We start from the raw sequence: 25,236 nt of genomic DNA on the forward strand, positions 1-25,236 counted from the left end.
GGATGCCAAAAGAGCCTGTAGCAGCATGGATCAGGCCAAGGACCCCATCTGGCTCAGCAACCAGATGCCCAAATACGAAGTCTGAAGGCAGGACCTGAGCACCACAGCCCTCAGCTCACATGTCCTCCAAGGGATTCAAGCTGCCTTCAGCCTAGTGCTAAACCCAACCAGTGCTTTGCCCTCCTTACCCGAATCTTCTCAATCTCAGCTTTATTTGCTGTCTGCTGCTTCTCCAGTCTCTCGCTCAGTTGGGAACAGATCTACCAAAACAGACAGAGAACTTCAGCTGAGACCATTCAAGTCCTTGGTCCTGGCTTCCCAAATGGCCAGCTAGAGGCCTTGAGGAAGCCATGGTTAGGACTTGTCCAAAAGACAGATATGAAGCGATATGCGCAGCCTTTGCAGAGAGAGATTCCATTTACCCATTGTGGCCTCTCCTCTTCTGCTCATGCGCAAGGATGTCTCAGCCCCCTGGTCTAGATGGAATACAACTCCCATCAGCCTCAGCTGAAGTCCATCACCCCCTGGAGGGCATCAGGGTGGAGCAGCCTTCGTGAGAGTTGCATCCATCTGCAGCAAGACAGAAGGCTTCCCCTTGCAGCCAGCAACCTGGAAGACCCCCGCATTCACCTGCTTGTAGTCTCCAATGATGGAACTGTTCTTCTTGATCTCTGACTCCGCCTTGTCCAGTTCCCGGCGACACATCTCCTTCAGCTGCAAAAGGAAGACCAGGAGGGATCAGGGCTGGGCAAAAAAGCAAACAGCTCTCATTCTGCTTCCAAGCAAAGATGCATAGCAACTTTTCACATCTGAGTTGTATGTACCTTCCCCACCCACCCCCAAGCCTGAAGGTCTTCCACATGGGCCCTCCTTCTGAAATATGCTTGGGGAGGGGATGGCAGCACCAAGGGACGGGCCTTTTTGGTGGTGGTGCCCTGAAAAACTCTAGAACCCTCTCCTGAAAGAGACTTGCACAGTGCCTACTCTAGATGTCTTTTTGGCACAAGACCTTCCTCTCCCCCCGGGTATCTGGAATCCATCTGGGTTTGGCAAGGGCAGAACCACAGAAAAGCCACCCAGAGAGGCTGCCGGACTTTAGTACCGGCGGTTCTGTCCTTGCCGTGCCTGCTCTCCCTCCCACTGGCGGAGAGGAGGGAGAGCAGCCTAACCATCCCCACCTCCTTGCCCCATGGCCCAAACCTGAGCCGACTCCTCCTCCAGCCGCCTCTTTTCATCTTCAGCATCTATCAGCTTTTGCTTGGTCATCAGCAGCTCCTTGTTCAAGGCATCCGCCTTCTCCTCTGCCTGTGGGAAAGCCAAACATGGGAGAGCCAATATGTCACAGAGTCCATCTCCGGTCATGTTTTATTTTTTTTTTATTTATTTTTTTTAAAAAACATTCCTAGCAGAAAGCAGCAATTCTGCAAATAGCAAATAAAAAGTTGTGGAGAAGTGGGTGTATACATGGGCAGGCACTTGAGATTTGAGGCTGGGTCTTCCACATTAAATTTAGAATAAAGCCTTGGTAATATCTGAGACCATTCAGAAAGCAGCAAACCCACCTCATATACAAAAGGGGGAGAGAGGCCGAGGTGGGGGGGACATGTAAGCTGACACCCCACCGATACTGAAACAAGGGTTTGTGCTGAAGGCACTGCCTTTTCAACCGGGAATCCAGACAAAAGGAGAAGCAGAAATCTTGCTTGCTTTACAAGCACAGCGGGTGTCATTTCCAACATCTGCCTCTCCTGCTATTTTCCAAGATGAGGACCTCCCAGGGACAGGGTAGTGACATTGAGAAGGGATCCATCGTTCACATCCACCCCTCCAGTGTTTTCACTTCCCACACAATGTTCTGGGATTATGTGAATACAGAGAGGTTCAGAGGTCTTTTAAAACCAGTAAGTGCCAGAAGAAACAGGCTGGCTAGGAGGAGCTGCACAGAACAAATCTTCCCAGTTTCCTCTTGAGTCAACTGCTCTCTGAGAAGATGGCAGACTTATCCACTGTCACTGTTTTGGGAACGTTCCTTCCTTGCCCTAACGTAAGAACCTGGCTAAACCAAGTCGACTGGTGCCATTTTACATGACCCAATAGGGAGTGGAGGCTATTTGTGATAAGGCACAGGAAAGGCTGGGCAGGATCCAAAGATCTGCTGCCAAACTGGTAGAAAGTAAAAAGAAAAGAAGGAAGCCTGGATAGTTGCAAAAAAGGAAATGCTTTGCCTCATCAGAGCAGGCTTCCCCAACCAGGTGCCCAGAAGTCAGCTGCTACGATTCCCATCAGCCGCAGCAAACCTTCCATGCAGGACCTTCTGCATGGAAAGCAGATGCTCTGTCGCTGGGCTACAGCCCTTCACAAAAGACGGGCTCTGTCCTCAGGGGCACCGAGAGAGAATGGTGGCCAAAGAGACCGAAGGGCAGCGAATGGCCAGGCAAGGCCTCTGGCTCTTACATTGTCCAAGTCCTTCCTCAGGGCGATCTTGCTTGTCACCAGCTCGTGGGCCAGGTCATCATTCTCCTGCTCCAGCCTCATGTTCGCTTCCTGCAGGCGCCGGTTGTCTCGCTGGATAGAGGCAAAAAAGAGTCAAAAGATAGCAAGTTCCTGAATCAATGACTCATTAAGTGTCCCCACCTCAGAAGACACTGGATTAAGTTCCTAGAAGGCTACCAATGCTTCACCCAAGGAATGGGTGTCCCTGCTCCACAAGATGCCTCCTTATTTTCAAGGCAGTAGCCTCTAGGTGCCCCCAAAGCAACTGCCCCCCGAGTGGTCACCCCAGAGGGTATCCTCCACCCTAAACCCTGCAATTAAACATTCATTGTAGCTGCCTGGAACTTGGCATTGCAAATAGGGGGCTAAGGAGCTTCCTTGTGTCTTTTTTATGGAGGCCACCCACAGCTTGCCCACCAACAAAGACATGGGGGTGTGTAAGCAGGCAGGAGACGGACTTTTGCAGACTGAATTACAAGGCTGGAATTAAATGCTGCATATAGCCAGCAGGGGCAGGACTTTTTCAGTGGTAGTGCCCCTGGTTATGGATTTGCCTTCTCAGAAAGGATTGCCTGGGACCATCCCTGCTCTGTGGTCGCTACACAATACAACACTGAGACATGTGTGGTTATCTGGTCCAAGGCTGGCCCCCAACATGACAGAATAACATAAATTACCTCAAATCTTTCTATGGGGTCTTCCTGCTGAGCCTGCTGCTCTCTCATGGCATGGTACTCCCGTTCATATTTCTTCAGCTTCTTTTGGCTAATCTGGGGAGAGAATCAAGAGCATCTCAGTCAAGACACGTGGAGAAGCAGTGCTTTTGCTTCTTTTAACTCAAGGTATCCGCTGGAGCCTTTTTATAAAAACAAAACGGAACTCTGATGATTGATTTGGCTGGGAGTCTCTTGCTTAGGAAGCTTACAGTTAGGCACCCTTCCAATTTACAGAGTTTGTCACTGGACACAGTAGGGAGGATGAATGAATTCTTATCAGTACAAGTGTGGAGGAGTTGTGCATGTCGGGAGAGGGACAGAGGCTGTGACTTCAGAAGGACAGTGCCCCCATCACAGTGCCACCCTTAGAGCGCCTCAAAGCATCTTCAGCAAATGTCACACACACACACACTGATCCAAGCTCCATGGAGAAGGTCTCCTCTTCCCTCGCCATTGCATCACAAACACAGACATTTTCCCCAGAACAATCTTTCATGTTTTCACCTCAAGCGAGAGCTGGAACATATCGTGGTTGGCTTCTCAATAAGGAGGGGGCTTCAGGCTGGGAGTGGGGCTCAGGTAGCATTTATTAACCTGTACATTTTAACTTGTGCTAAGTCCATATCTATTGTGGCACGGACTTTCTGGAGACCCTCTCTTTTATGCAATCTGGCAGTTTTTTAACATTCCCCGACACTTAAGAAAACACACTACCCGTTGCCCTGCTTTTCTAACTGCTGAAATGTTATCACACAAATCTAAAGCCTTGGATTTATTTTTTTTGACTTGGATTAAGCAGTATATTTGCTCCGCAAAACAAAGAGTGTGGTGTAGCAGAGTGTCTAACCAGGGTTCAAACCCCCCTCGGCCATGGCCCTGGGCCAGTCACTGCCTCTCAGCCTAACCTACCTCACAGGAATGTTGTTTTGGGGATTAAATGAGATGGGGAGGAGCCACATATGCCACCTTGAGCTTCATGGAGAAAAGGTGGGAAGTAAATGCAGGAAGGGAAAGGGGAAAGTGAAGCAAACACACTCCAACCTCTTATCCCTGTGAACGGGCAAGCCAGCTAGCAAACCTGGGGCTCCCCACCTGTCCCCCATCCCAATGCAGTAAGGTTTACTGTGAGGCTGGCTGAAAGGCCAATCAGCTCGCCCTACAAAAAGGCAATTATCACTGTGAGAGATGAACGGAAAGGACAACAACAGGCAAGACTGTCAATCAGAAGGGGGTGGGGAGCACGGTTTGCAAAACCATCAGCCTCCAGACCAGCCTGGGGCTCTCCTCTAGATGTTCTGGACTACAGCTGCCATCAGCCCCAGTCTAGAACATCTGGAGGGCCCAGGCTGGTGCCAGAGGCTGTCCAGGAAGGATACCAACAGTTTTGTTAAGGGATGTTGTTGTTGTTGTTTAGTCGTTTAGTCGTGTCCAACTCTTCATGACACCATGGACCAGAGCACGCCAGGCACTCCTATCTTCCACTGCCTCCCGCAGTTTGGTCAGACAAGGGATGTTGGAGCGGCACATAACCTGTCCTCTTGCTCCCTCTACTGGCACTGATGCAGAAGCTCCACCAAGGCTCCCTCTGGCAGTGCAAGTCTTCCTCCCTCCACTTTACAGCAGCTATTTAACTGTCTGGAAAGTCTCCAGTCACAGCCAGAACAGGAGGCATCGCTGCTGGCAGTGCATGAGGGGCATATTCACCCTCCCACCCCCCACCCCCCGAGTATTTCATAGCAAGGCTCCACTTAAATGCAACCCCGCAAGGGCCGGTGGTTCCACTCACATACCTTCATGCTGCAAGCCAACTCCATCAGCCTCTTGGCATTCTCCTCAGAGCGATATCGCTTGGGCAGCTGCACGCGAAAGAACTTCAGAGCACCCTCGAAGTCAGTCAGCAGCAAGTCGTCCCTAGTTGTCTGAGAAAGTGCAGAGAAAAAGGGTTTCTGGAAAATGAAATTGTGTGGCACCCACATCCTGTAACCAAGAAAAGTGGTGGCAAAAGTAGCCTCATTTCTTCCTTAGGGAAGAACTTGGAAATGATATTTAACTCTGCTTTATTGAAAACAAAACACAAAACCCCCACAACACAACACAACACATTCCTGTTTTCCTGTGTGGCTGTCTGCAGCCCAGTGCCAGATCACAACCCCCCCCTGCTGGCTGGGGCCAGTGAAGTTTGCGGTCCCATGCACCCCTGAGGGCAGCACCTTGGTGCAGGCTGCTGTGGGGCAGGAGTCCTTTGTGATGGAAGACAGGATGGAGGGAAGGCTAGTAAGGTTAAGGGACAGGATGTCTGGATTGTCGCAGACAGTTTAAAACTGAAAGTTTTGACAATGGCAGGAAGTTCTGAAGCAAGAGCAGCCTCCCTGCTCTCCTTATCCACCCACGCTAGTGGCAAAATGCAGGCACTGAGTGGGAGGAAAGCCTCATTCTGCTAGGTCCTTCCTAGCAAAGTACGGTTCATCCTTCTCCACTCCACCCCACCCCAGGGAAGACAAAGAGAGACAGACACTCCCGTCCAAGGTGGGCAGGAGGGAAGGATGCTCACAGTCTGTCCCGACTACCAGTGGGGAGTTATTGGATCCCGGCTCCTTCCTTCCTTTCTTCTTTTTAAAAAATAATGTCTATTTACCCCAGCGCTTTTTTCTACGTTGCAAACATGGCCCCATGGGTGGGGAGAGAGCCCCAAGGTGTTCAGAAAGAGCCCCATTGTAAAACTCACTCCACTGGAGCCAGCACCCACTAGCCATTCTCTTGCCAAGTTCTTTCTTTTAGACCCTGCTTTTAAAAAGTGTAAGATAATTCTGCAGGACGGCTTAAGGATTTCTACAGTGCAGACATTCACTGCAGGGCTTTCGGCCCAAATCGTGTGAAGCGGAACAGAGGGGCTGGATACTCACTTTTAACAACCCAAGGGCAACATTGAATATAACACTGATGCCCTGCAGGGGAAAAAACAAGAAAGAAAAGCAAGTAGTGAGAGACAAAACCAACATTCGGAGCAGTCTCTGCCAAGTCTGTTCTGGACGAGAACCATCAGCCCCAGAACCCATTCTGATTTATAGTCTGTTAAACAGACAGGTCTTTCTCTCTGCTCCAAAGCCTTGATATCCTCTTACTAAGCGTCATCTTACTGCAGGGGGTGAGGACGTAAGCTAAATGTACCCAGAAGACTCAACAGCTCATTGCTGCTGTACAGGTTCCTAGAACACAAGCTCCACCAGCAAGCCTGCATATATTTTTCTTGTAATTGTGGGCAGAGAAGAGAGAAAGAAGAGTGCCTAGACGTTTGCAGAACTAGATCATGGGATGCAGCCTCCAGCTGAACTGCTTTGATTTCAGGAACGGGTTCCTATCCTTCATGGTTGAAAACGAAAAGCTGAAAATGGGCAGACAGTTCCTCTGGCAGCTCAGAAGAGACAGGCCAGAGCAGAGCTGATAGCTGCTATTTTCAGCAGGGTGCACCACTCTCCGCCCCATCACACACACACACACACACACACACACACACACACACACACACCGAGGAGCACAGACCCCAGCTGGGAAAGGAACAGAACGATCTCTCAGTAAAAGGGGGCACAGCAGAACTGTGCCATTTTCCGAGGGGGAAAGTCCACTGAGAATTAATGAATGTTGCTAATTAGCAAGCGAGTACACAAATTATTAAAACTGCCTCCCAGGAAGCCATTCCCGCCGCCACCACTGCTGCTGCCGCCTGGCTAAAATGTGCTCTGTTCACTGCTCCCTCACAAATGTGATTCAGACATGTTTCGTCAATGTTGCTGCAAGGTTTGGAGGAACCCTCTCAATCTCTCGAACAAGAACACTGCACTGCATTGAATTCCACTTTTAAGTTCTCCTTCCAGGTCTGAGCCTTCAGCCCCCACGGATGCCCCTTGCAGAATCCAGTGTTTGTTCAGGGAAGGGAATCCAGGGGGAACCCTCCGAACATGGCCAAATAGTCTAGATCAAGGCCCACCCTTGCGATGCCCTCCAGATGCTGCTGCACTGCAACTCCCTTCATTCCCGGCCAAAGGCCTTGCAGGCTGGGCCTGACAGGAGCTGGAGTCAAGCACAATCCCTTCTCCTGGTATGGCGGCAGGCTGGTCCCTAAGAAGGTGCCCCAAATGGAACTGGGTATGGGGCAGCATGAATCGCCAATGACTTTCAAATATTTAAATCAGAAAAGGAGGGGAAACAATTCCTCGCCAGAGTTCCACACCATCAGAATCCCAAAACAACCAGAAGCCCCAAAGCCAAAGTGTTTCTGCCAAATGCAGAATGGTGATTAATACCCAGTTGCCTTAAGACCAGGTCAGACTATGTCCCTCGTTCACACACCGTGACACACCCCAGTTAAGCGTTTTCCATGGAACTGCTTTGTTTCTCTTGCTGACTCTGCTCCTTCCCAATAGCACCAGGAAGAAACAAACCATGATCTCTGGCTTCAGCGCTATGACCAAACCATGGGCTAGGTGTTGTTTCACTGCTAAGAAACCACAATCTGCAGGCAAGGTTTTCTCTTGGCTTACAGACTGTGGTTTGTTGAGGGTGGAATGAGCAACAGTCCCTGGGTTGGGTGTAGTAGCACAAAGCCAGGGATAGCGGTTTGCTCTCTCTGTAGGCCAGCAGGCAGGGGGCAAACAGTCCACAAAGGCATCCTCTCCCGTGTCATATAGACTGGCATCGTCTGCCCAGGCTGGCAGTGGCTCTCAAGCAAAGATCTCTCCCATCGCTGTAACTGGAGATGCAACTGAGCTGCAATCTCTCCCCAGCTTTATGGATATTCCTAGCACATTATGACAACAATGAACTCAAACTTAAGAACAGCACGTACTAGAAAGTGGCATGGAAAGACCTTACCCAAGCAATTGGCCATGGGTCCCACAGGGAAAAGACCTGTGGGTCTCTTCTCCCAAGTAACTAAGACGTCTAACCTAAGCATGCTGATTTCCTCCTCCCTCACAGTGCATCTTCCTTGTGTGTCGTGTCCTTTTATATTGTAAGCCTGATGGCAGGGAGGGCTCTTTTTTTTATATGAATTGTGAGTTTCCTTGGGACCTCTATATGACTAAAGAGCAAGGTGAAAAATAGCCTCAAACTAAAAAGACTTTTCTACCATCAAGCATGTTTGTCAACAGCATAGCAGTCCTCAGCACTCTCCTTGTTGTGTTGCAGCATTTAGAAACGGAGGTGATTTTTATGCATTAGTTCCTTTTAACCTTTTGTATTTATTTATTTTTACCTCTTTTATTTTTACTATATATTTTAATGTAACAATATATTTTGGTTGATGTCGTTTCTTTAAATATTGTATTAGCATGCATATTCTTTTCTGCAGCTGATACAACCATGATGGTAATAGAATCATAGAGATGGAAGGGACCTCTGAGGGTCATCTAGTCCAACCCCCTGCAAGGCAGGAGTGCTGCCCACAGCCATCCCTGGGTGGGCTCGAAACACCAGCCTTCCGGTTAACAGCAAGAATGACTGACCCATTGCGCCACCTGAGAACTATAAGCAACAATAAAAGCAAGCTTTTAGCAAGCTCTTCTTGGCACCACATTCTGCCCATAACTTAACCCGGTCATTTATGCCCAAAACTTTCTTGAAGCTGCTGAATCATTTCCTTCCTCCAGCACCAGCTTCTTGCACACAGCCATTCAGAGATTAAGGGGGACAAAGCTGACCTCCTTTGCCAGTGACTCAATGCCCAGATCACACACAGGCACACAATAGGTGGATTCTAAGAAATGGGAGATTAACATCTAATGCACTGGCTGGAAGACATGATGCCATGTCTACAGAAGGCTGGAAAAACATCTATGGAAATGAACATGATTGTGAAACTGTTTATATATACCATCCTTCTCTCCGCCCTTTTATTTTTGCTTGTTTACAAGGAAGAGGAACTCTCGTGTGTTTAGTTTATAACTAAATATACCCATGTGAAGGGCCAGGATTACTGGAATTTGTCAAAGGCGATCGCCCTTACCTCACACAGCAGCAGGTCAATGATGTGGAAGACCATATAAAGGGGGAATTTCGCTGTGAACAGTGTGAGGAACCATTGGGATGCATACATGTGTGCTTCAAGGCTGATGTCCAGAAAGTGGTTGTAGAGGTCAGGAATGTACTCCTAAAAGAGAAGAAAAAGACAAAAGTTTGCCCCAAATAGCAATAAATAAATAACACAACCATCTTCTCATCTGCAAGATGCTGTTTAAGATGGAAGCACACAACAGACTCATAATGCACCACAGAACATTTAAGTTTCCCATTAACGTAATTTAGAACGTTTAGGTCTCCTGGACATCAATGCCCCTGGGCAGCAACTAGCTTCAAAAAACACCCATTCAGGTGCATTAATGGTGGCAGCAGGGGAGGGGCAAGACCCAGTGTCCCCCCCCCAATGACCCCAATGGCCTGCTGAAATGCCAAGATGCCCAAGGACAGCCAGCTGCTGAAGGCTACTGCAAATGACCTGGCATGGAACTTTTCACTTGTCTGGCATTCTAGAAACACGGGGATTCAGGCATGTGAGCCTGCTCAAACTGTAAAGTGCTAATCAGAGGCCCTGCCACGAATTCCTTCATCACTGGAGATGTGGTGGGTGGACACGTGGTTGGGGGGGGCTACTCCAGTGTGGCCCCAAAACTGTGGAATGGCCTCCCGCGTGTGCTTCCCCACCCCAGCTGCATCTCCAGCAGCTTTCAGAAGTGCAGCAAAAAAATTCTTTTTCTAAGGGGTCAATCAGATGGCTGCTGGCAAAATGTAAACAAGTCTGTTACCTATAGGGTAACTTTAGTAAAAAATAAAATTACAGCCCCCCCTTTTTTTTAGCAAAAACAACTGCCAAGGGGATCTTTTTTACAAAACCTAAACCTAAATGAACTGAGGAACTTTGCAATCTTAAATTTTGACAATCTATGTTTTAATTTATTCTTGGATTCTTATTACTGTTTTTGGTGACTAGTATTGCAATGGTCTTTGCCTAACGGACAATACAAATCTGACTAAGCATTTTCACTTAATGAATTCTTGGGTTGTCGTATCAATTATTTATTATTATTATTATTATTATTATTATTATTATTATTATTATTATTATTAAATTCCACTGCTTCTCCTCTATTGTTATTCATTCATTCATTCATTCATTCATTCAATATTACACTAAATATATAGTGTGTGGCTCTTTTGAACAATTCACAAGATGCTTCAAGTACACTTGGTAGAAGAACAACAATTTAAAAAGAAAAAAGAAAGAAATTGAAGGGGAGAGAATAAAGGCCTGCTATTCCAGGGCTGGGGGAAGCTGTGCTGCACTCCAACTCCCAGCATGGTCAGTAGGCAGGGATGATGGGAGCTGGAGTCCAATAATGAGGATCACAGCAGCCACCCCACTCTCCCTGCCACTGTGCTACACACGCCGTTGCGATAGTCGTGGGAAGAAGAAAATGGCCAAGGGAAGAATGGGGCACAGCTTGTCTCATGATTAAAGGCCATGTGGCCACCCCTCAGCCAGGCCACCACTGTTAGCATCACCTCTGGACTTCACCTTGCAAAGAGCATCACTCTCTCGGGTGAAACCCCGCCCCCTGTCAAATCTCGGTCTCCGGGGACAGACAGCACCCCTTACCTGCATGAGTCGCTCCAACTGATAAAACTTGCAGTGCAAATCTTCAAAATTCTGTTTGAAAAGCTCCCTGAGTCCGTAGTCAAACATGATTTTGACCAGAACACTAAACGCCTGTTCTTCAGGCATCTGTCAAAGACAAAGAACAAAACCAGCTGTCACTTTTTAAAAGGGTGTGGGGTGTGGGGTGGGGAGCTAAGCATGATAATCTAACTTCTTCCTTCAGTCTTTCCTACCAGTATGTTGAGAGAACCACCTTACTTTATTGGCAGCCAAACGTGGGCCAAATTTACACCTTATTTTTAAAGCACTATACCTAGGGGTTGCCATATTTCAAAAAGTGAAAATCCAAACACAAAAGTTGCTTAGTTTTTATTCTTCGAAGTTGCTAAACTTTTTTTGCCAGATCACAAAAAAGAAAGAAAAGAAAGAAAAGGACGTTTTTGAGCTACTTTTAAGGAAAATTTCCAAAATCTACACTTCCGACATGGAAGTCTGGATTTTCCTGGACATTTAAGCTATCCCACCCAGACACTGCTGGGAAATTTCAGATGCATGGCAGTCCTAACTATACCAATTTAATCATCCATTCTGGGAGCTACAGTTTGTTAGGGATGTCGAGAGCTAGTAGAAGACCCCCATTTTTCTCGCAGGGCTAATGCTCCCAGAATAGTTTAACAATCAAGCCCTCTTCCCAGGGAACTCTGAGAATTGTAGCTCTGGAATGCAGGGTCTCCTAACAACTCTCACCACCTTTAGCAAACCACAGCTTCTGTAATTACTTTGAGGAAGCCATGACTGTTTAAAAGTGGTAAAGGTGTGCTTTAAATGTATGGTGTGAATGTGACCCTACTCTACTCCCACAAGGAAAAGGCAGATTATTGCTCATTCTTTCTGCCACCAATGAACCGTAAACCACCACAGGTTGTGTGAGAAAATGACAGCAAGGGAAGGTTTAGCAGCAGTTTAGCAGAAAATGAGGAGTAAACTGATGGTGTCATATCTACTCTTAGGAACGGAAGATCCCTGCACCTGATATTCGGAGCCACCCTGCCTCCAACAGCGAAAGTGGAGCACAGCAATCATGGCTAGAACCCACTGGTTAGCCTTATCTACACCATGCCAGTCTTAAGTGGGTATCCTTACCCAGGGCGTTCTGGAAAAGTCTCTCATCTTCCCTTGCTCAGAAACTCACCCTGTTTTCCCACAGTAATGAAGGTTCATGTTCTGGGCCAGGTCAACCGAGCCTTTTACAAGTTGAAGGGGGAATAGGTTTTTTTAAAAAAAGGTAAAGGATCTCTGGACAGTTAAGTCCAGTCAAAAGCGACTATGGGGTTGCGGCGCTCATCTCGCTTATAGGCCAAGGGAGCCAGTGTTTGTCCACTAACAGCTTTCCAGGTCGTGTGGCCAGCAGGACTAAACCACTTCTGGCATAATGGAACACTGATGGAAGCGAGAGCGCATGGAAACGCCGTTTACCTTCCTGCCACAGCGATACCTATTTTATCTACTTGCAATGGCATGCTCTCAAACTGCTAGGTTGACAGAAACTGGGACAAAGCCCAGTTTCGCGGATCTGAACTGCCGACTTTCCAATCAGCAAGCCCAAAGACTCAGTGGTTTAGATCACAGTGCCAATCGCGTCCCTACTGAGGGGGAAATAAAACTGATGCAAAGAGGGAGTTTGTGGTGCTTTTGAAGAATGCACCAGGAAGGCTCATGCACACCTCATGAACATTTGAGAGGTGCACTCACGGAAGTCCAAGACCTCTATCCAAGGGCCCAGGAAAGCCACCCATTTTGAATGATATTTTCAGCTTCTGTTGCTCTGCAGGCTGCCCTCTCTTAAAGACAAGCAGGTATCACAATTCAAAGGCTTACATCTCCAGGCTGGGATTTAAGCCCTTAAAAACCCATCACAATCTTCCAAAAGCAACCTCAGAAGCAATTCTAAGATCCAATTTAAGCGCAATTTCATCTTCATTTCTTATGAATTGCACAGCTAATGCCTGCACTGCCCGTGGCGAGGCGAAGAACCGCTAAATTCATTATTCCGCGAGGTCTCAAGTTTTCACTGTGAATGTTGGGAGCTGCTGTTCAATTACAACAAAACCACCCTTATGACTGGTGTTCAGAATATCTTCCTACAACTTTCTTGTGTCATTGGGGGGGGGGGGATACTTTCCTCTCAAACTGACAGGAAGTCTGGTTTTCAGAGAAACACCAAGTCTCTTTATATTTAGTATGAGAAGATGGGACAGCCATCATTCAAATAAGCTGAAGGGTTGCTGGGGGGGTGGGGGTGGGATATTTAAAAAAAAGAAAAAGGAGCCTGTTGTGGATCAGAACAACAAATGGGGCTGGAAGCTCTGCAGAGTGTCATTCAGTAACTGACAGCAGAGATAGCTAGTTGGAGGAAGCCGGGAGAGAGCAGAGAAAGAGAACCAACAGCATGAATGTGGTTTAAAAATAACTTTTAGCAGCAGAAAGGGAATTAAGGGTGTCGGAGAGAAGTAGCTGCAAAAAATGCTCAGCGACTGATGGAGTGGGGTGGACAGCCAGGGAAATGAAGCGAGACAGGGCGGGCATCCCTGGTGGTACTCTGAGTCGGCTGTTTCCAAGGAGCAAGAGGAAACGTGCAACCAGTACCCGAAGGGGTCATCCAGACAACTCCTTTTGAATAGATTGTCCAAGATTTCCCCGTGGTGGACTCCACACAGAACGGTTCGCCCCTCAAAGGCCCACATAACCTCTGATGTGTTAAGAGAGGGAAAGAAAAGACATTCAGCCTTGGGAGTGGGTGGTCATCTTAAACTACAAAGCCCGCCCCCCCCCCAGCTTTTATTTGACACCTGCAACAGACTGTAGCCTCCCTTCAAGCCTTTCTACAAAGCTCATTTAGTCAGAGGCCACTGGTGAGGTGTGGAAATCAGTCCACTCAGGCACCAGAAGAAACCTGTGGCCCAGAGCCCAAGCTGGTCCCAGGTAGACTTCGAACTGAGCAGCCTGGTAACCTGACTTGACTCCCCGACTGACAAAAGCAGGGAAAGAACATGCCACCCATCTTCCTGGTAAATGCACAGGATTTATGAAACTTGGACCTGTACCAAAATGCTGCACTGTGGAGTGCTTGTGCTCAGGGTGCCAACCAGCCAGCCATGCCCTTTGCCAGGATACTCCATTCAAACGCCAACAGATTTCCTGACTGCCCATCCTACTGTCAGGGACTGGGCAGAAGAGGAGGAGGAATAGTGGACACTGCCTCCTCAGCCTGAACCTTCCAGAGAAGAGGAAGACAGTAGAGATTTACAACAGTGGGTTGAGGGAGGTCACAGCTCAGAGGCTGCAGAAGGGAGAAGCTGGGAAATATTGGGAGAGGAACAGGAAGAAGAAGCAGCACCAGGGGAGAGGCAGCGGACAGACTCAGTGTATTTAGAAAGCATTCCAGACACACACACCCCGAACCCGGTGGGCATTGAAAGTAGGAGAACAGAAAGCTCAGAGGCAGAAAGCACAGACCAGCCAACGTAGGGATGGCGTATAATGGGAGAGATGGAGGGGGTGGGGTTTCACTGGGAGCAACACCATTACTACAAGAGGCAGCTTTTCTAAGCCTCTCTCTGTGAATACTGAATAAAAGACTTGGTAAGAACTCTCCTTGTTACCTATCCCTGGCAGCCTACCGTGGGGGGATCGGATTCCCTGGAGCCTGACACCTACCACCCGGATTCTGCAGCCAACGAGCATGCTCAGTCCTTATTGGACTATGTTAAAAGCTTCTTTCCCCCCCGCTGTGTGTTTTTCCTTTTTCTACTTCTACAAACCTTGGGCTGCTCCTCCCTACCAGAAAGCATTCTCCCTATCTCAATTTGGGCTGCAAATCTGCCCTAGCTCTGCACCCAAGTTCACTATTAGCATGTATGAAGAATGAAAAATTTCAGTTCTGTAACATCTCTAGAAGAGACAGCAACCATGTATGGAGCAACTGTTTCTGGACGTGAGGAAGTTTTGGGGTCTTCACAATGGATCCACCTGCATTACTGCTCAATAGCACAAAGAACAACAAGAAACCAACAGGCAGCCTGGGTGGAGTTTGGGTATGTTAACAACCTGATCCAACAGAGCTCTTCTATCTGTTCTTACATATAAATTATACGTACAATTAATTACATATACATATAAACTATAGGATAATTGTCCTGGTTTTGATGATATAAAAATCACTAAACCTGCAGTGATTCATTGCTAGTTGTTGGGTAGGTAACTGCTGCAACCTTTGGTTTGTGGGCTTTAATGTATGTTTCAGCAAACAGCATCAAAGGTGATTTAGACATCGAAAAGGGGGAAAGGGAATGAAGGGTGACATTACATTCAAGGAAACCAATACAAGACACAGAACATACATGGATGGGTCACATACCAGGGTCTCCTAAACACTCAGGAACATTTGCCCATCCTCCTGCCAGGTTCAAAGTGCTCACAGATTCTGATGAATTAAACAGGTCTTGGGCAGGGAGGGAGGTGGGGAAGGCAGAGCAAAGGGAGACTGGATTGTGCCTGAGTGCCGCAGAGGACCTCCCACCCCACCCTTTGGAGCGTTCTTGCACAGGGCCCTCTCTCAGGTAGCAAAGAGGAACTCACGTGTAGAAGCAGCACAGCAGCAAGGAATGACTGGCCCTGGCAGTAGCCAATCTCTTCATCGTAGACAGAATAGGCCTGGAAGAAGAATCAGGAAACGGTCAAGACTTCAACAACACAAGATGCCCCACCTGAATGATTGCTTCCTTGCATTTACAGCCTGCATTCCCTCCAAGGAGCTCATAGTTCTCCTCCCCACTTTATCCCCACAACAACCTGTGAGGGAGGTTAGGTTGAGAGGAAGTGATTGGCCCAAGGGAACCTAGGGTGCTTCATGGCCGAGTGGGGGGGATTTGAACCCTGGTCTCCCAGGTCCTAGTCTGACACTATAACCACTACACCACTACCACTGGCTTGGCCACAACCACCCCTGCTCCATTCAAAACAGCTTCCCAGCTTCAGTGTGCCTCTGTATATTATGGCACGGAGGCTGCTTGTTGCACAGCAGGAGTGTTGCTGTGGCAGGGAGCAGGTTATGAAGGTCACCACCTTCTGGCTGAAAACAAGGGCTGCCTCCGTCTCAGCCATCCAGAGAACCAACCTTGTGCCAATCACACAATCTGTCTGCACGTGGAATAGCTTGCTTTGTCCCTCAGCACAGAAAGGGCTGACAAAGGGAACTTGGAGCAAGTCAGTGAAGGCTGCTAAGGAGGCAATTTGGGGCAAGGGGGTGTGCTTATCCTGACCAGGATTTCACAAGAGTCACAAGAAAAGCAAAACGTCTCCAGAGGCTCTGCCCACCAAAGCCTTAGGCTCCCTGGCCTTTTGCAGGCAGGGAGCCCAGGACACCTAGCAAGAGGGGCATAATTTCACCTTGATGGCATTTCAGAGAGAGAGAGTGAAAAGCCAAGTCCTGGGCCAGGGTCTTGGTTCACTGAGCTGCAAGGATGGGGGTGAGGCTGAAGCATAAATGCACACCGTGGGGATCTGACGTGCACATCCAACTCTCCCCAAATAAGCCAGAGCATGTTTGAGACCCAAAGTATTTTATGCAGGGATAATAACACAAAAACAAATCTTTCAAGCTGCGCCGTTACGTCTTTGATTTGAATATCAATTATAGACAGGGAGCGGATAGGAAGCTGCTTGCTCCAGTCCTTGGTCCGCGTCCCACGCAGAGCTCATCCTTTTTAATGGTGTGCTTTGTCAGAGAGCTTAGGAGGTGGCCAGGAAGCCAAGCTGCTTCCCCAGGCCAAACAGTCTCTGGAGGAGGAGCAGGCAGCAATGGCAGCTTTCTAAATGCCAGGTTCAAAGAGCCGGATCCTCCGGTCAAGCAAGGTAAAGGGATCAAACCAGAGTGCGGACATTTTTTATTTTAACCTGCTAATTGCCTCCCGCATTTTAATGAGTGGCTTGAATGTGTTTGTGGTTTGCCTTATAATGCAAATGAGGAGCTGATTAATTTTCCAGAGTGTTAGAGAGGAGCAAAGATCCTTTTGCTGAGACTTCCTTTGCTCTCTGCCACACGAAAAGGAATACAGCAGCCGCTCCAGTTGATGCAAGGAGCCCAGAAGATCTGGGAATGCCCTTTGAGGCAAAAGGCTGATTTGCCCAGGCATCCACGAGCACAAACTTGTGCCCTCTGGATAATTCTGGACTACAATCCCAGTAAGGCTAAATTAGCAGGCACAACAGGCAGTATGTTTCAACAACCTTTTTGCTGGGGGTGTTTAGCATGGAGAAGAGAAGACTGAGAGAGGATAAGGCAGCCATCTTCAAATATCTGAAGGGCTGCCACATGGAAGACAGAATAAGCTTGTTTTCTGCTGCTCCAGAGGGTGGGAGACAATGAATTCTAATGACAAGAAATGAAATCCCAACCAAACTTTCTGATGTTAAGAGGTGTTTGACATGGAATAGGCTACCTCAGAAGGTGACAGATTCTCCCTCGATGGAGGTTTATAACCAGAGATTGGAAGGTCACCTGCTGGTATTTAGCTGTGATACTTGTAATGCAGGAGGCTGGGTTAGAGGACCTCTGGGGTCCCAACCCCATAATTCTATTATCAACACCACATCTCACGCTTGGAGGTGCTTTCACGACGAAGAACCCAGGGCTAACCTGGCCTAGCACATTTATTCCCACAAGGAAGCTCCACCATCCTGGTCCACAAGTGAGCCAAGACAGCATCCTGGTCAGGGTACCTTGCATATTTTGTACAGGGAGTCCTGGCCATCGCCCCCAGTGTCCTTGAAGTAGTCATGGGCAGGGAACGTCCGGTTGATGTCGCGTGTGATGGCACTGTCCTGGGGAGACTCCTGCAAAGCCAAGGAGAGAGAAATTGGGGGGAGACTGTTAAGCCCCAGAATTATGGGTGTGGTTGCAGCTACAATAAGACGCTAGGGACGGGGGCATCAGTGTGAATCAGAGATAGCATTTTCCAATTTTAAAGTGAGAGGGCACATGTAAGAGAAAGGCGCTGTCAATTCACACTCTCATTAAGATTCTTCATTTCTACATGAAAATCCAGTGCAGAGGAGGAATCTACAGGAGGCAAAGGGTGACCTTAAGCATTAGTAGGAGTCAAGGGGGAGAAAATAAAAGCTCAAGGTGCCAGATTCCCCCCTTTCTGGGTACTATTCCAGCTCTAGACACAGGCTACTCAGACACCAGCTACTGAGGTTTCCTGGTCCTGCTTAGTATCAAGATTTATGCAGACTGCTCAATGGAACCAGGAGAAGGGGAGCAAAGAATCACCTTCCCTTGCAGAGTCAGAGTGCCACATTTAAGCTGATAAAAGAAAACAGACTCCCACTTCCTGTGCATAGTTTATGGAAGGTTAACCAAGTTTCTTAGCTCTTTCACCCAGGAAGTTGTAGGAACATAGGAGGGTGCCATACACTGAGTCAGATCATAAATCCATCTGGCTCAGTACTGACTGGCAGCAATAGCCCTGCAGAGTTCCATGCAGGGATCTCCCTCAGTCAGGAATTGTAATGGAGATGCTCTACCACTGAGCTATTCTCTCACCTCCCTCCAACTCCCCAGAGAGCATCCCACCGGTAATTATCATCACTGTTTATTAGATTTGTATACCGCCCTTCATCTGTTGATCTCAAGAGTCGTTCACACACCTTGTACATTTTATACCATCCAACAACCTGTTATGTTTGCACGGTGAGCAGCTTCCATCATCAGCTCTGCACGGATTCACACAGAGGCTCTAGTTTCACTGCAGACTCTCGAAGCCCAAAGCACAACATTATTCTCCAGGTTCTGAGCCTGACAGGTGATGGGTGGTGACTACTTTGCACAAGCCGCCTGTCCTCCTTCTCCAATGGGCTCAGCTGGCACTTGCAGGCAGAGTCGTGGCCATTTCATTGAACTCAAAACTGCACTGGCCGTAGCTACAAGAGCCACAATGCATTGCAGAATTCTGAACAGAAAAACTCCCTACTAACTTTTTGTTCAAATGAAGCTTCTAGTCTTCCAAAGTTGCAGAAACAACATAGGCAACGTTTGGTAAAATATCAGACCAGTAGGGAGGCGAGCAGGATTTCTGCTGATGGGTCGTGCCAGCATAGGAAGCCTATACCTGGCTAAACTGTTTGCCCCTCTAGACTAGTGCTGTTTACTCTGACTGGCAATAGCTCTCCAGGCAGCAAGAGAATTTCCCCATCACTTATTACCTGACCCCTTTAGCTGGAAATGCAGGCAGCTGAATCAGGGATGTTTGCACTTGCACTGCTCTTCAGAACTCCCCCCTCCCCCCCCAAAAAAAACCCCACTATAAGAAGAAAAATGAATTCTGCAAAAAAATCTGTGCAGATCTGCCAATCTGGTCCTGAACTTATTTATTTAAGTGTGCTTACAAGTGTCCTGCTTGATGGGAAATTTGAACATGGTGGAAACCCACCGCCCTCCACAAGCGTTGTGCCTCCCTAGCCTTGCCAAATTAAAAACCAAACAATATTTGTGGACTTTCCGATACCCTGCTCTCAATTAACACCCTAACAATGCAATTACTGTGTATCTGAATCTTTAAGGTGGAGTTTGCTTGAAGCACAGAACCAGGTAAGCAAAGCTTGCAAAAGGACAACCACAGTTATTGTCAACAATCTCCTATCCCCAATGTGTTACTGTAAGCAGAAGCGAATTGTGGTAGCTTTTGAATGGTACTGGCGGGGGGGGGGCACAGAAAACCCCTCTAGAAAAAAGGCGCGATACTATTAAGTGAGACACCAACCTGTTCAGGGGGGATGAGTTTGAGATGACTGGGTTGCTGCGATTCATTGATTTATTGCATTTATCTCCCATTTTTTCCTCCATGGAGCACAAAGTGGCGTACACAATTCTCCCCCTCTCCATTTATCCCCCCCCCCAACCCTGTGAGATAGATTAGGCTGAAAGAGGCAGTGACCAGCCCCAAGGTCACCCAGTGAGCTTCATGGCTGAGTGTGGAGCTTGAACCCTGGTCTCCCAGGTCCTAGTCTGCCACTGCAACCACTACACAACATTGGGCCGTGGGTGTTATACGCAAGAGCGGCATGCTTCTCTCTCCTAAATGTGTAGTGGCACCAAGACTTGGCCGAAGGATTTTGGAACCACTACCCTTTTACTGGAACATTCTGTTTAGGGAGTGAAAGGAAGGGGGGTGGGAAATGTACGGAAATGATAACATTTTGAAATGTGTGTTTTGGTGGTACAAACAGAATGCAGTCACAGCTATTGTGTGAGCCCCTTCTCCAGCTCCTATTTTTATACCTTTCTGTGAAGAATGGATGTCTGGGTCATTTCTCAGGCTTGTGGTGTGGGAGTGGGGGCAAGGCAAAGGGAAGCGCTTGGAAGTGTGCGCGCACACCCTAGGATTGAAAACAGAGGGCGATAAATGGCAGGAAGAGGGCAGGAATGGCATAGGTGGGAGAGCAGAGCATTCTCCGCTGTGAGAATGGAGGGCGGCTGGCACCGGAGCCATCTCAGCAGTTTTCCAGGCACAGCCAGGCTCAGAAAGGTACCATATATTTGGGGGGGGGGGGGCTAGAGGCTAAAAGAAGAGGAAGGGCCTAAGTAAGATGCATGTTATAATGCCAAATTATCTGAAACTGACTGCACGTGCATTCAAATAAAAGAGGAAAATCTTCAAACAAAAATCATTCTCAACACATGTTTTCTCCAACAGTTCCTGTTCTTTGGCTATGGCATGGGTAGGCAAACTAAGGCCCAGGGGCCAGATCCGGTTCTTTGGCTATGGCATGGGTAGGCAAACTAAGGCCCAGGGGCCAGATCCGGCCCGCGGACGGTCCGGCAATCAGCGTGTTTTTACATGAGTAGAATGTGTCCTTTTATTTAAAATGCATCTCTAGGTTATTTCTGGGGCCAGCCTGGTGTTTTTACATGAGCAGAATGTGTCCTTTTATTTAAAATGAATCTCTGGGTTATTTGTGGGGCCTGCCTGGTGTTTTTACATGAGTAGAATGTGTGCTTTTATTTAAAATGCATCTCTAGGTTATTTCTGGGGCCTGCCTGGTGTTTTTACATGAGTAGAATGTGCCATTTTATTTAAAATGCATCTCTGGGTTATTTGTGGGGCATAGGAATTCATTCATATATATTTTTTCAAAATATAGTCCAGCCCCCCACAAGGTCGGAGAGACTGTGGACCAGCTCCCTGCTGAAAAAGTTTGCCGACTCCTGGGCTATGGCAAAGTAAATGATGATGTATTTCTTCCAAGGGGCTCAAAATTGCAGGTAGGCTAGATTGCATCCCACCCCCTGGTCCCCAGATCCCATTGGTGCTGGTGCCCATTCAGCCTGGTGTATTTTTTAGGCCCCACCTTATTTCTGTGGTTTTAGGATCTCTTAAAGGACTTTTTAATATTGTGTTTCAATCATTGTAGCCTTGGGACTTTAAGAGCAGAGAGTGGGATAACAAGAATGCAGAGAAGGGAGGGCAAAAGTAAGTAGCTGGAGCCAAAACCAATGGCTAACTAATTCCAGTTTTAGGCCCACCCTCTCCTCTGATGTCCCACACAGCTGGCTGTACCCCCCCTGGGATGCTTGTAAGAAGGCAAGTAGACAGGCCCCCCAATGCTGGCTGAGGGCACGCTGACAGTACCCCCATCACCTTAATGGAGATATGACCCACCCTCAGAACAGGCCACCTGTATGGAAGGCAAAACTGAGAGAGCCTGACTAGCTTGCAATCACTCTGTGGGCTTCGTGACAGAAACTGGGGGCCTAAACTGTTGAGAGCCTGTGTGGCGCGGTGGCTAGAGCGACAGACTGTGATCTGGGCAACCAGAGTTCAAATCCCCACACATGGCCATGAAGGTGTGACCCTGGGCTAGTCATGCACTCTCAGTCTAACCCACCTCACAGGGTTGTTGTGAGGATTAATAACGTGTGGAGTGGGGTGCCACCCTGCACTCAGAGGAGGGGCAGTGTATAAATCAAATAAATGAATGAATGGTTAATGAAGCCTTAAATATGTCTTATGGGGAGGAGGGAGGGCAAGGAAATTTCGTGGGATTAATTGGGACGCGGGTGGCGCTGTGGGTAAAAGCCTCAGCGTCTAGGGCTTGCCGATCGAAAGGTCGGCGGTTCGAATCCCCACGGCGGGGTGTACTCCCGCTGCTCGGTCCCAGCGCCTGCCAACCTAGCAGTTCGAAAGCACCCCCGGGTGCAAGTAGATAAATAGGGACCGCTTACCAGCGGGAAGGTAAACGGCGTTTCCGTGTGCTGCGCTGGCTCACCAGATGCAGCTTTGTCACGCTGGCCACGTGACCCGGAAGTGTCTGCGGACAGCGCTGGCCCCCGGCCTATAGAGTGAGATGGGCGCACAACCCCAGAGTCTGACAAGACTGGCCCGTACGGGCAGGGGTACCTTTACCTTTACCTTTAATGGGTGGGAAGCAGCACAGAGCAGAACTGGGTTCTTCACTACACAGGAGAATACTTGGGCCCCTTAAACCTTTGAGGAGGGCAGATTTGTAAGGATCCCCATTCCTTCTTGGAACAGCAGCCACCCAGAGATCAGCGCAAGACTGGCTTGACACAGGAGAATGTGCATTCATCCAAAGCCAACTTACAGAAGTCACTGCAACACAGTGTGGTGGTCATGGGTATTGGCTTAGATCATATGCAGCCAACGTGTCACTTTCCAGATGATAACTGAGCCGCATCCTTTGGAGGGCACCACATTGCCTACCCCTGTCTTAAACTGCTTTTTAATTTTGGAAAGAGATAATAATAATAATAATAATAATAATAATAATAATAATAATAATAAATTATTTATACCCCACCCATCTGGCTGGGTTTCCCCAGCCACACTGGGCAGCTTCCAACAAAATATTAAAAATACAATAAAACACCAAACATTAAAAACTTCCCTAAACAGGGCTGCCTTCAGATGCCTTCTAAAAGTCAGATAGTTGTTTATTTCCTTGACATCTGACAAATTTATTTAAAATAAATCCATGGAGAATGCAGGTGGGCTTGCTAATATCTAAGCAGTGATGGCTAAATGGAACCTCCATGTTAAAGTGGTAGCATATCACTGGCTACCATATGCACGAGCAGAGGAATAAACAACAGAGAAGGGCTACATCCATCTATTCTTTGCCATTAGAGAGGATTAGAGAGACCTTGGTCAGATCCACTGAGTAATCCAATTCTGTTTTTTGCCCAACAGCAGAGGAACCTGTGGCCCTTCAGGTTATGTTGTCCCAGTTGGAGCAGCCAGCACGGCCAATGGTCAAGGATGAAGGAGGATGAGGATGATGGGAGATGGAGTCCAGCAACACCTGGAGGGGCCACCACAGGTGCCCCAGCCCTGATACTTAGTCATTCCAACGCTTAATGACTGGGTTGACCATCCACGTGCCAATGGAGGGGGGGGGGCTTTATTATGGCTACTCCGACCTTAAAACTAAATCCCATGGAGAGTCTTAAAGGCAGACTGGGTTTGTGGTGGGGGAAATGCTTCCTGGGAACTCATCCTGCACACAACCCTAGTGAAAATGAGAGTGGCTCAAAAGCACTACCACAAAAGGAGCATGCTCAAGAGAACCTCCTCTCCTCTGCTGGTGTTGGAAGGCTTCAAAAATTTGTGCTGTATACAACATTGAAGTCTCACATCAAACATAACTGATATGTAAAAAGGACTTTATGATCTGAAAATAGAGACAAGGTATGTACTTTTGTAACCCAAGAAAATCTCTAATAAAAACAAATTAATGGCAAACAAAAAAAAATCTGCTGGCTTCCATGTCAAGGACTAAATGGGGAGTGCTTTGGTTGCGGGATCTGTTGGGGTATCACTGTATATTTCTCCTTCTGAATTGCTTGTTATCGCCTTGGGGAGGGAAGGGGAGGGGAGGGGAGGAGAAACTAAATCAATCAAATGTCTATCTCTTCATTCTGTCTTGGAGTGAGCATCTGCACTGAGAACTACACCTGGGAATTATTATTTTTTTAAAAAAGGTTTTCATCCTGCAAAGCTCAATCTCCCTCATCACCAGAAATTGTTTATGGGAAATTCAGGATTCCTGAGTCAACAAACATTTGTTATTACTCATCCTTTTGTCCAGGTTCCACTGATTACCTTGAACCCGGGTCCAATTGAGATCAGGTGAGAATGACTGACCGGCCGCACTACAATAAGCTTCCAGTGTGACATTGTTTCAGGCCAAATATGGCAATAAATCTGATTCTAAAAATAAGAGTGAATCCCCCAAGTGATCCCCAGCTGCACTCATTTCCTTTTAGGGATCAAGTTTCCCACAGGAAAATCATAAATAGGCACTTGGTAAATATATATATATATATATAAATAAATTTAAAAAGCTGTATGCTACAATCACATGCGGATCTAGTGCAGCTTTGACAGAAATGCCCAGACGCTGTTTTCGTGCCTGAGGCAAAAACGTGGTAGGCAAAAACTTCTCTCTGAACATACGAGAAAGAAAATGGGTGGGGGTGAGGGAAAAGAATGAATACACACCCACACACCCAAATAGCTTATCCCGCAATGCAAACAGGCACAAAGTCAGCACCCCACAAAAGGGGGAAAATACGAGGGTGTGTTTATTTTAAATGAGAACCAGCATTTTCAAATCAAGGCTACGTACAGGGAAAGGGACACTGAGGAGAGTCTCTGTATGCAAAAATGAAAGCTGACACAAAAATTGATTGCAACCATTTCCTAGAACGGCATGCTTCTAGGATGAATATACTGTATGCTGAGAACCCTTTTCCCGAAGCCATCACTTGCTCAGACTCCACAAATACATCTAGCCACACTTCTTTGAAGCAGTGGTATGCCTCCAAAACAAACAATGGATCATAACAGGCTGTGCCCTGGATGTCTTGCCATTAATATGGGAATGCTTTCAAAATGCCTTTAAAAGTGCTGCATGGGCAAGATGCCAAGAGGACAGGTAAACAAAATTTTGGCGAAACTGTCACTCAACTCATCAGGTGTGTGCAAATAGAAAACTTGGGTTCAGCACAGGAGGATCAAAGCCAAGTCACCCTCGCTAAGCCTTGTCCAAGGGTGGGCAGAATGTAGGTCCGAATCTATTAGCACTGTAGATCCTGATGACTTGCAAGAGATCAACAAGAATTCATGGCTCTTGCATGTCAAACAATAGCAGCAAAATGACCAGGCATCTGACATGAAGCCAGTCAGGACTGGGCTTTTGTGAGAAAGCACTGTGAGCTCAATTCTGCTCTGATATTGGAAACAAATCTCTGGCTTGCTATTATTTGATTCCAGGTAAATGCATTTTGCACCAGGCTCT

The 25,236-nt window shown here is 47.6% G+C and overlaps 2 protein-coding genes across 5 annotated transcripts in view; one reads left to right on the forward strand and one right to left on the reverse strand.

The window, feature by feature from the left end:
* The window catches only part of STRBP (spermatid perinuclear RNA binding protein), a 155,617-nt gene extending 132,017 nt beyond the window's left edge, over positions 1–23,600 (forward strand). The window contains exons 17-18 of one of the 2 annotated variants that reach the window (XM_077922688.1): positions 21,061–21,181; positions 23,127–23,600. In XM_077922688.1, coding sequence (XP_077778814.1) covers positions 21,061–21,143 — 83 coding nt within the window. In that variant the 3' untranslated portion in view covers positions 21,144–21,181; positions 23,127–23,600. Of the gene's footprint in view, positions 1–8,556; positions 10,350–21,060; positions 21,182–23,126 lie in introns of those variants that run through there. The other variant, XM_028715982.2, reaches the window with a different exon arrangement.
* RABGAP1 (RAB GTPase activating protein 1) overlaps positions 1–25,236 on the reverse strand; it is a 92,445-nt gene that overhangs the window by 3,238 nt on the left and 63,971 nt on the right. For all 3 annotated transcript variants that reach the window (XM_028715973.2, XM_028715974.2, XM_028715976.2), the window contains 11 exons: positions 17,638–17,751; positions 15,496–15,570; positions 10,858–10,983; positions 9,211–9,354; positions 6,113–6,154; positions 5,000–5,128; positions 3,171–3,263; positions 2,455–2,565; positions 1,201–1,305; positions 631–714; positions 189–260 (listed from right to left, as the gene is read on the reverse strand). In XM_028715973.2, the coding sequence (XP_028571806.2) occupies positions 189–260; positions 631–714; positions 1,201–1,305; positions 2,455–2,565; positions 3,171–3,263; positions 5,000–5,128; positions 6,113–6,154; positions 9,211–9,354; positions 10,858–10,983; positions 15,496–15,570; positions 17,638–17,751 (1,095 nt within the window). The remainder of the gene's footprint in view (positions 1–188; positions 261–630; positions 715–1,200; positions 1,306–2,454; positions 2,566–3,170; positions 3,264–4,999; positions 5,129–6,112; positions 6,155–9,210; positions 9,355–10,857; positions 10,984–15,495; positions 15,571–17,637; positions 17,752–25,236) is intronic.

Source organism: Podarcis muralis, chromosome Z, assembly GCF_964188315.1.
Source record: "Podarcis muralis chromosome Z, rPodMur119.hap1.1, whole genome shotgun sequence".
In the NCBI taxonomy this organism is placed as follows: domain Eukaryota; kingdom Metazoa; phylum Chordata; class Lepidosauria; order Squamata; family Lacertidae; genus Podarcis; species Podarcis muralis.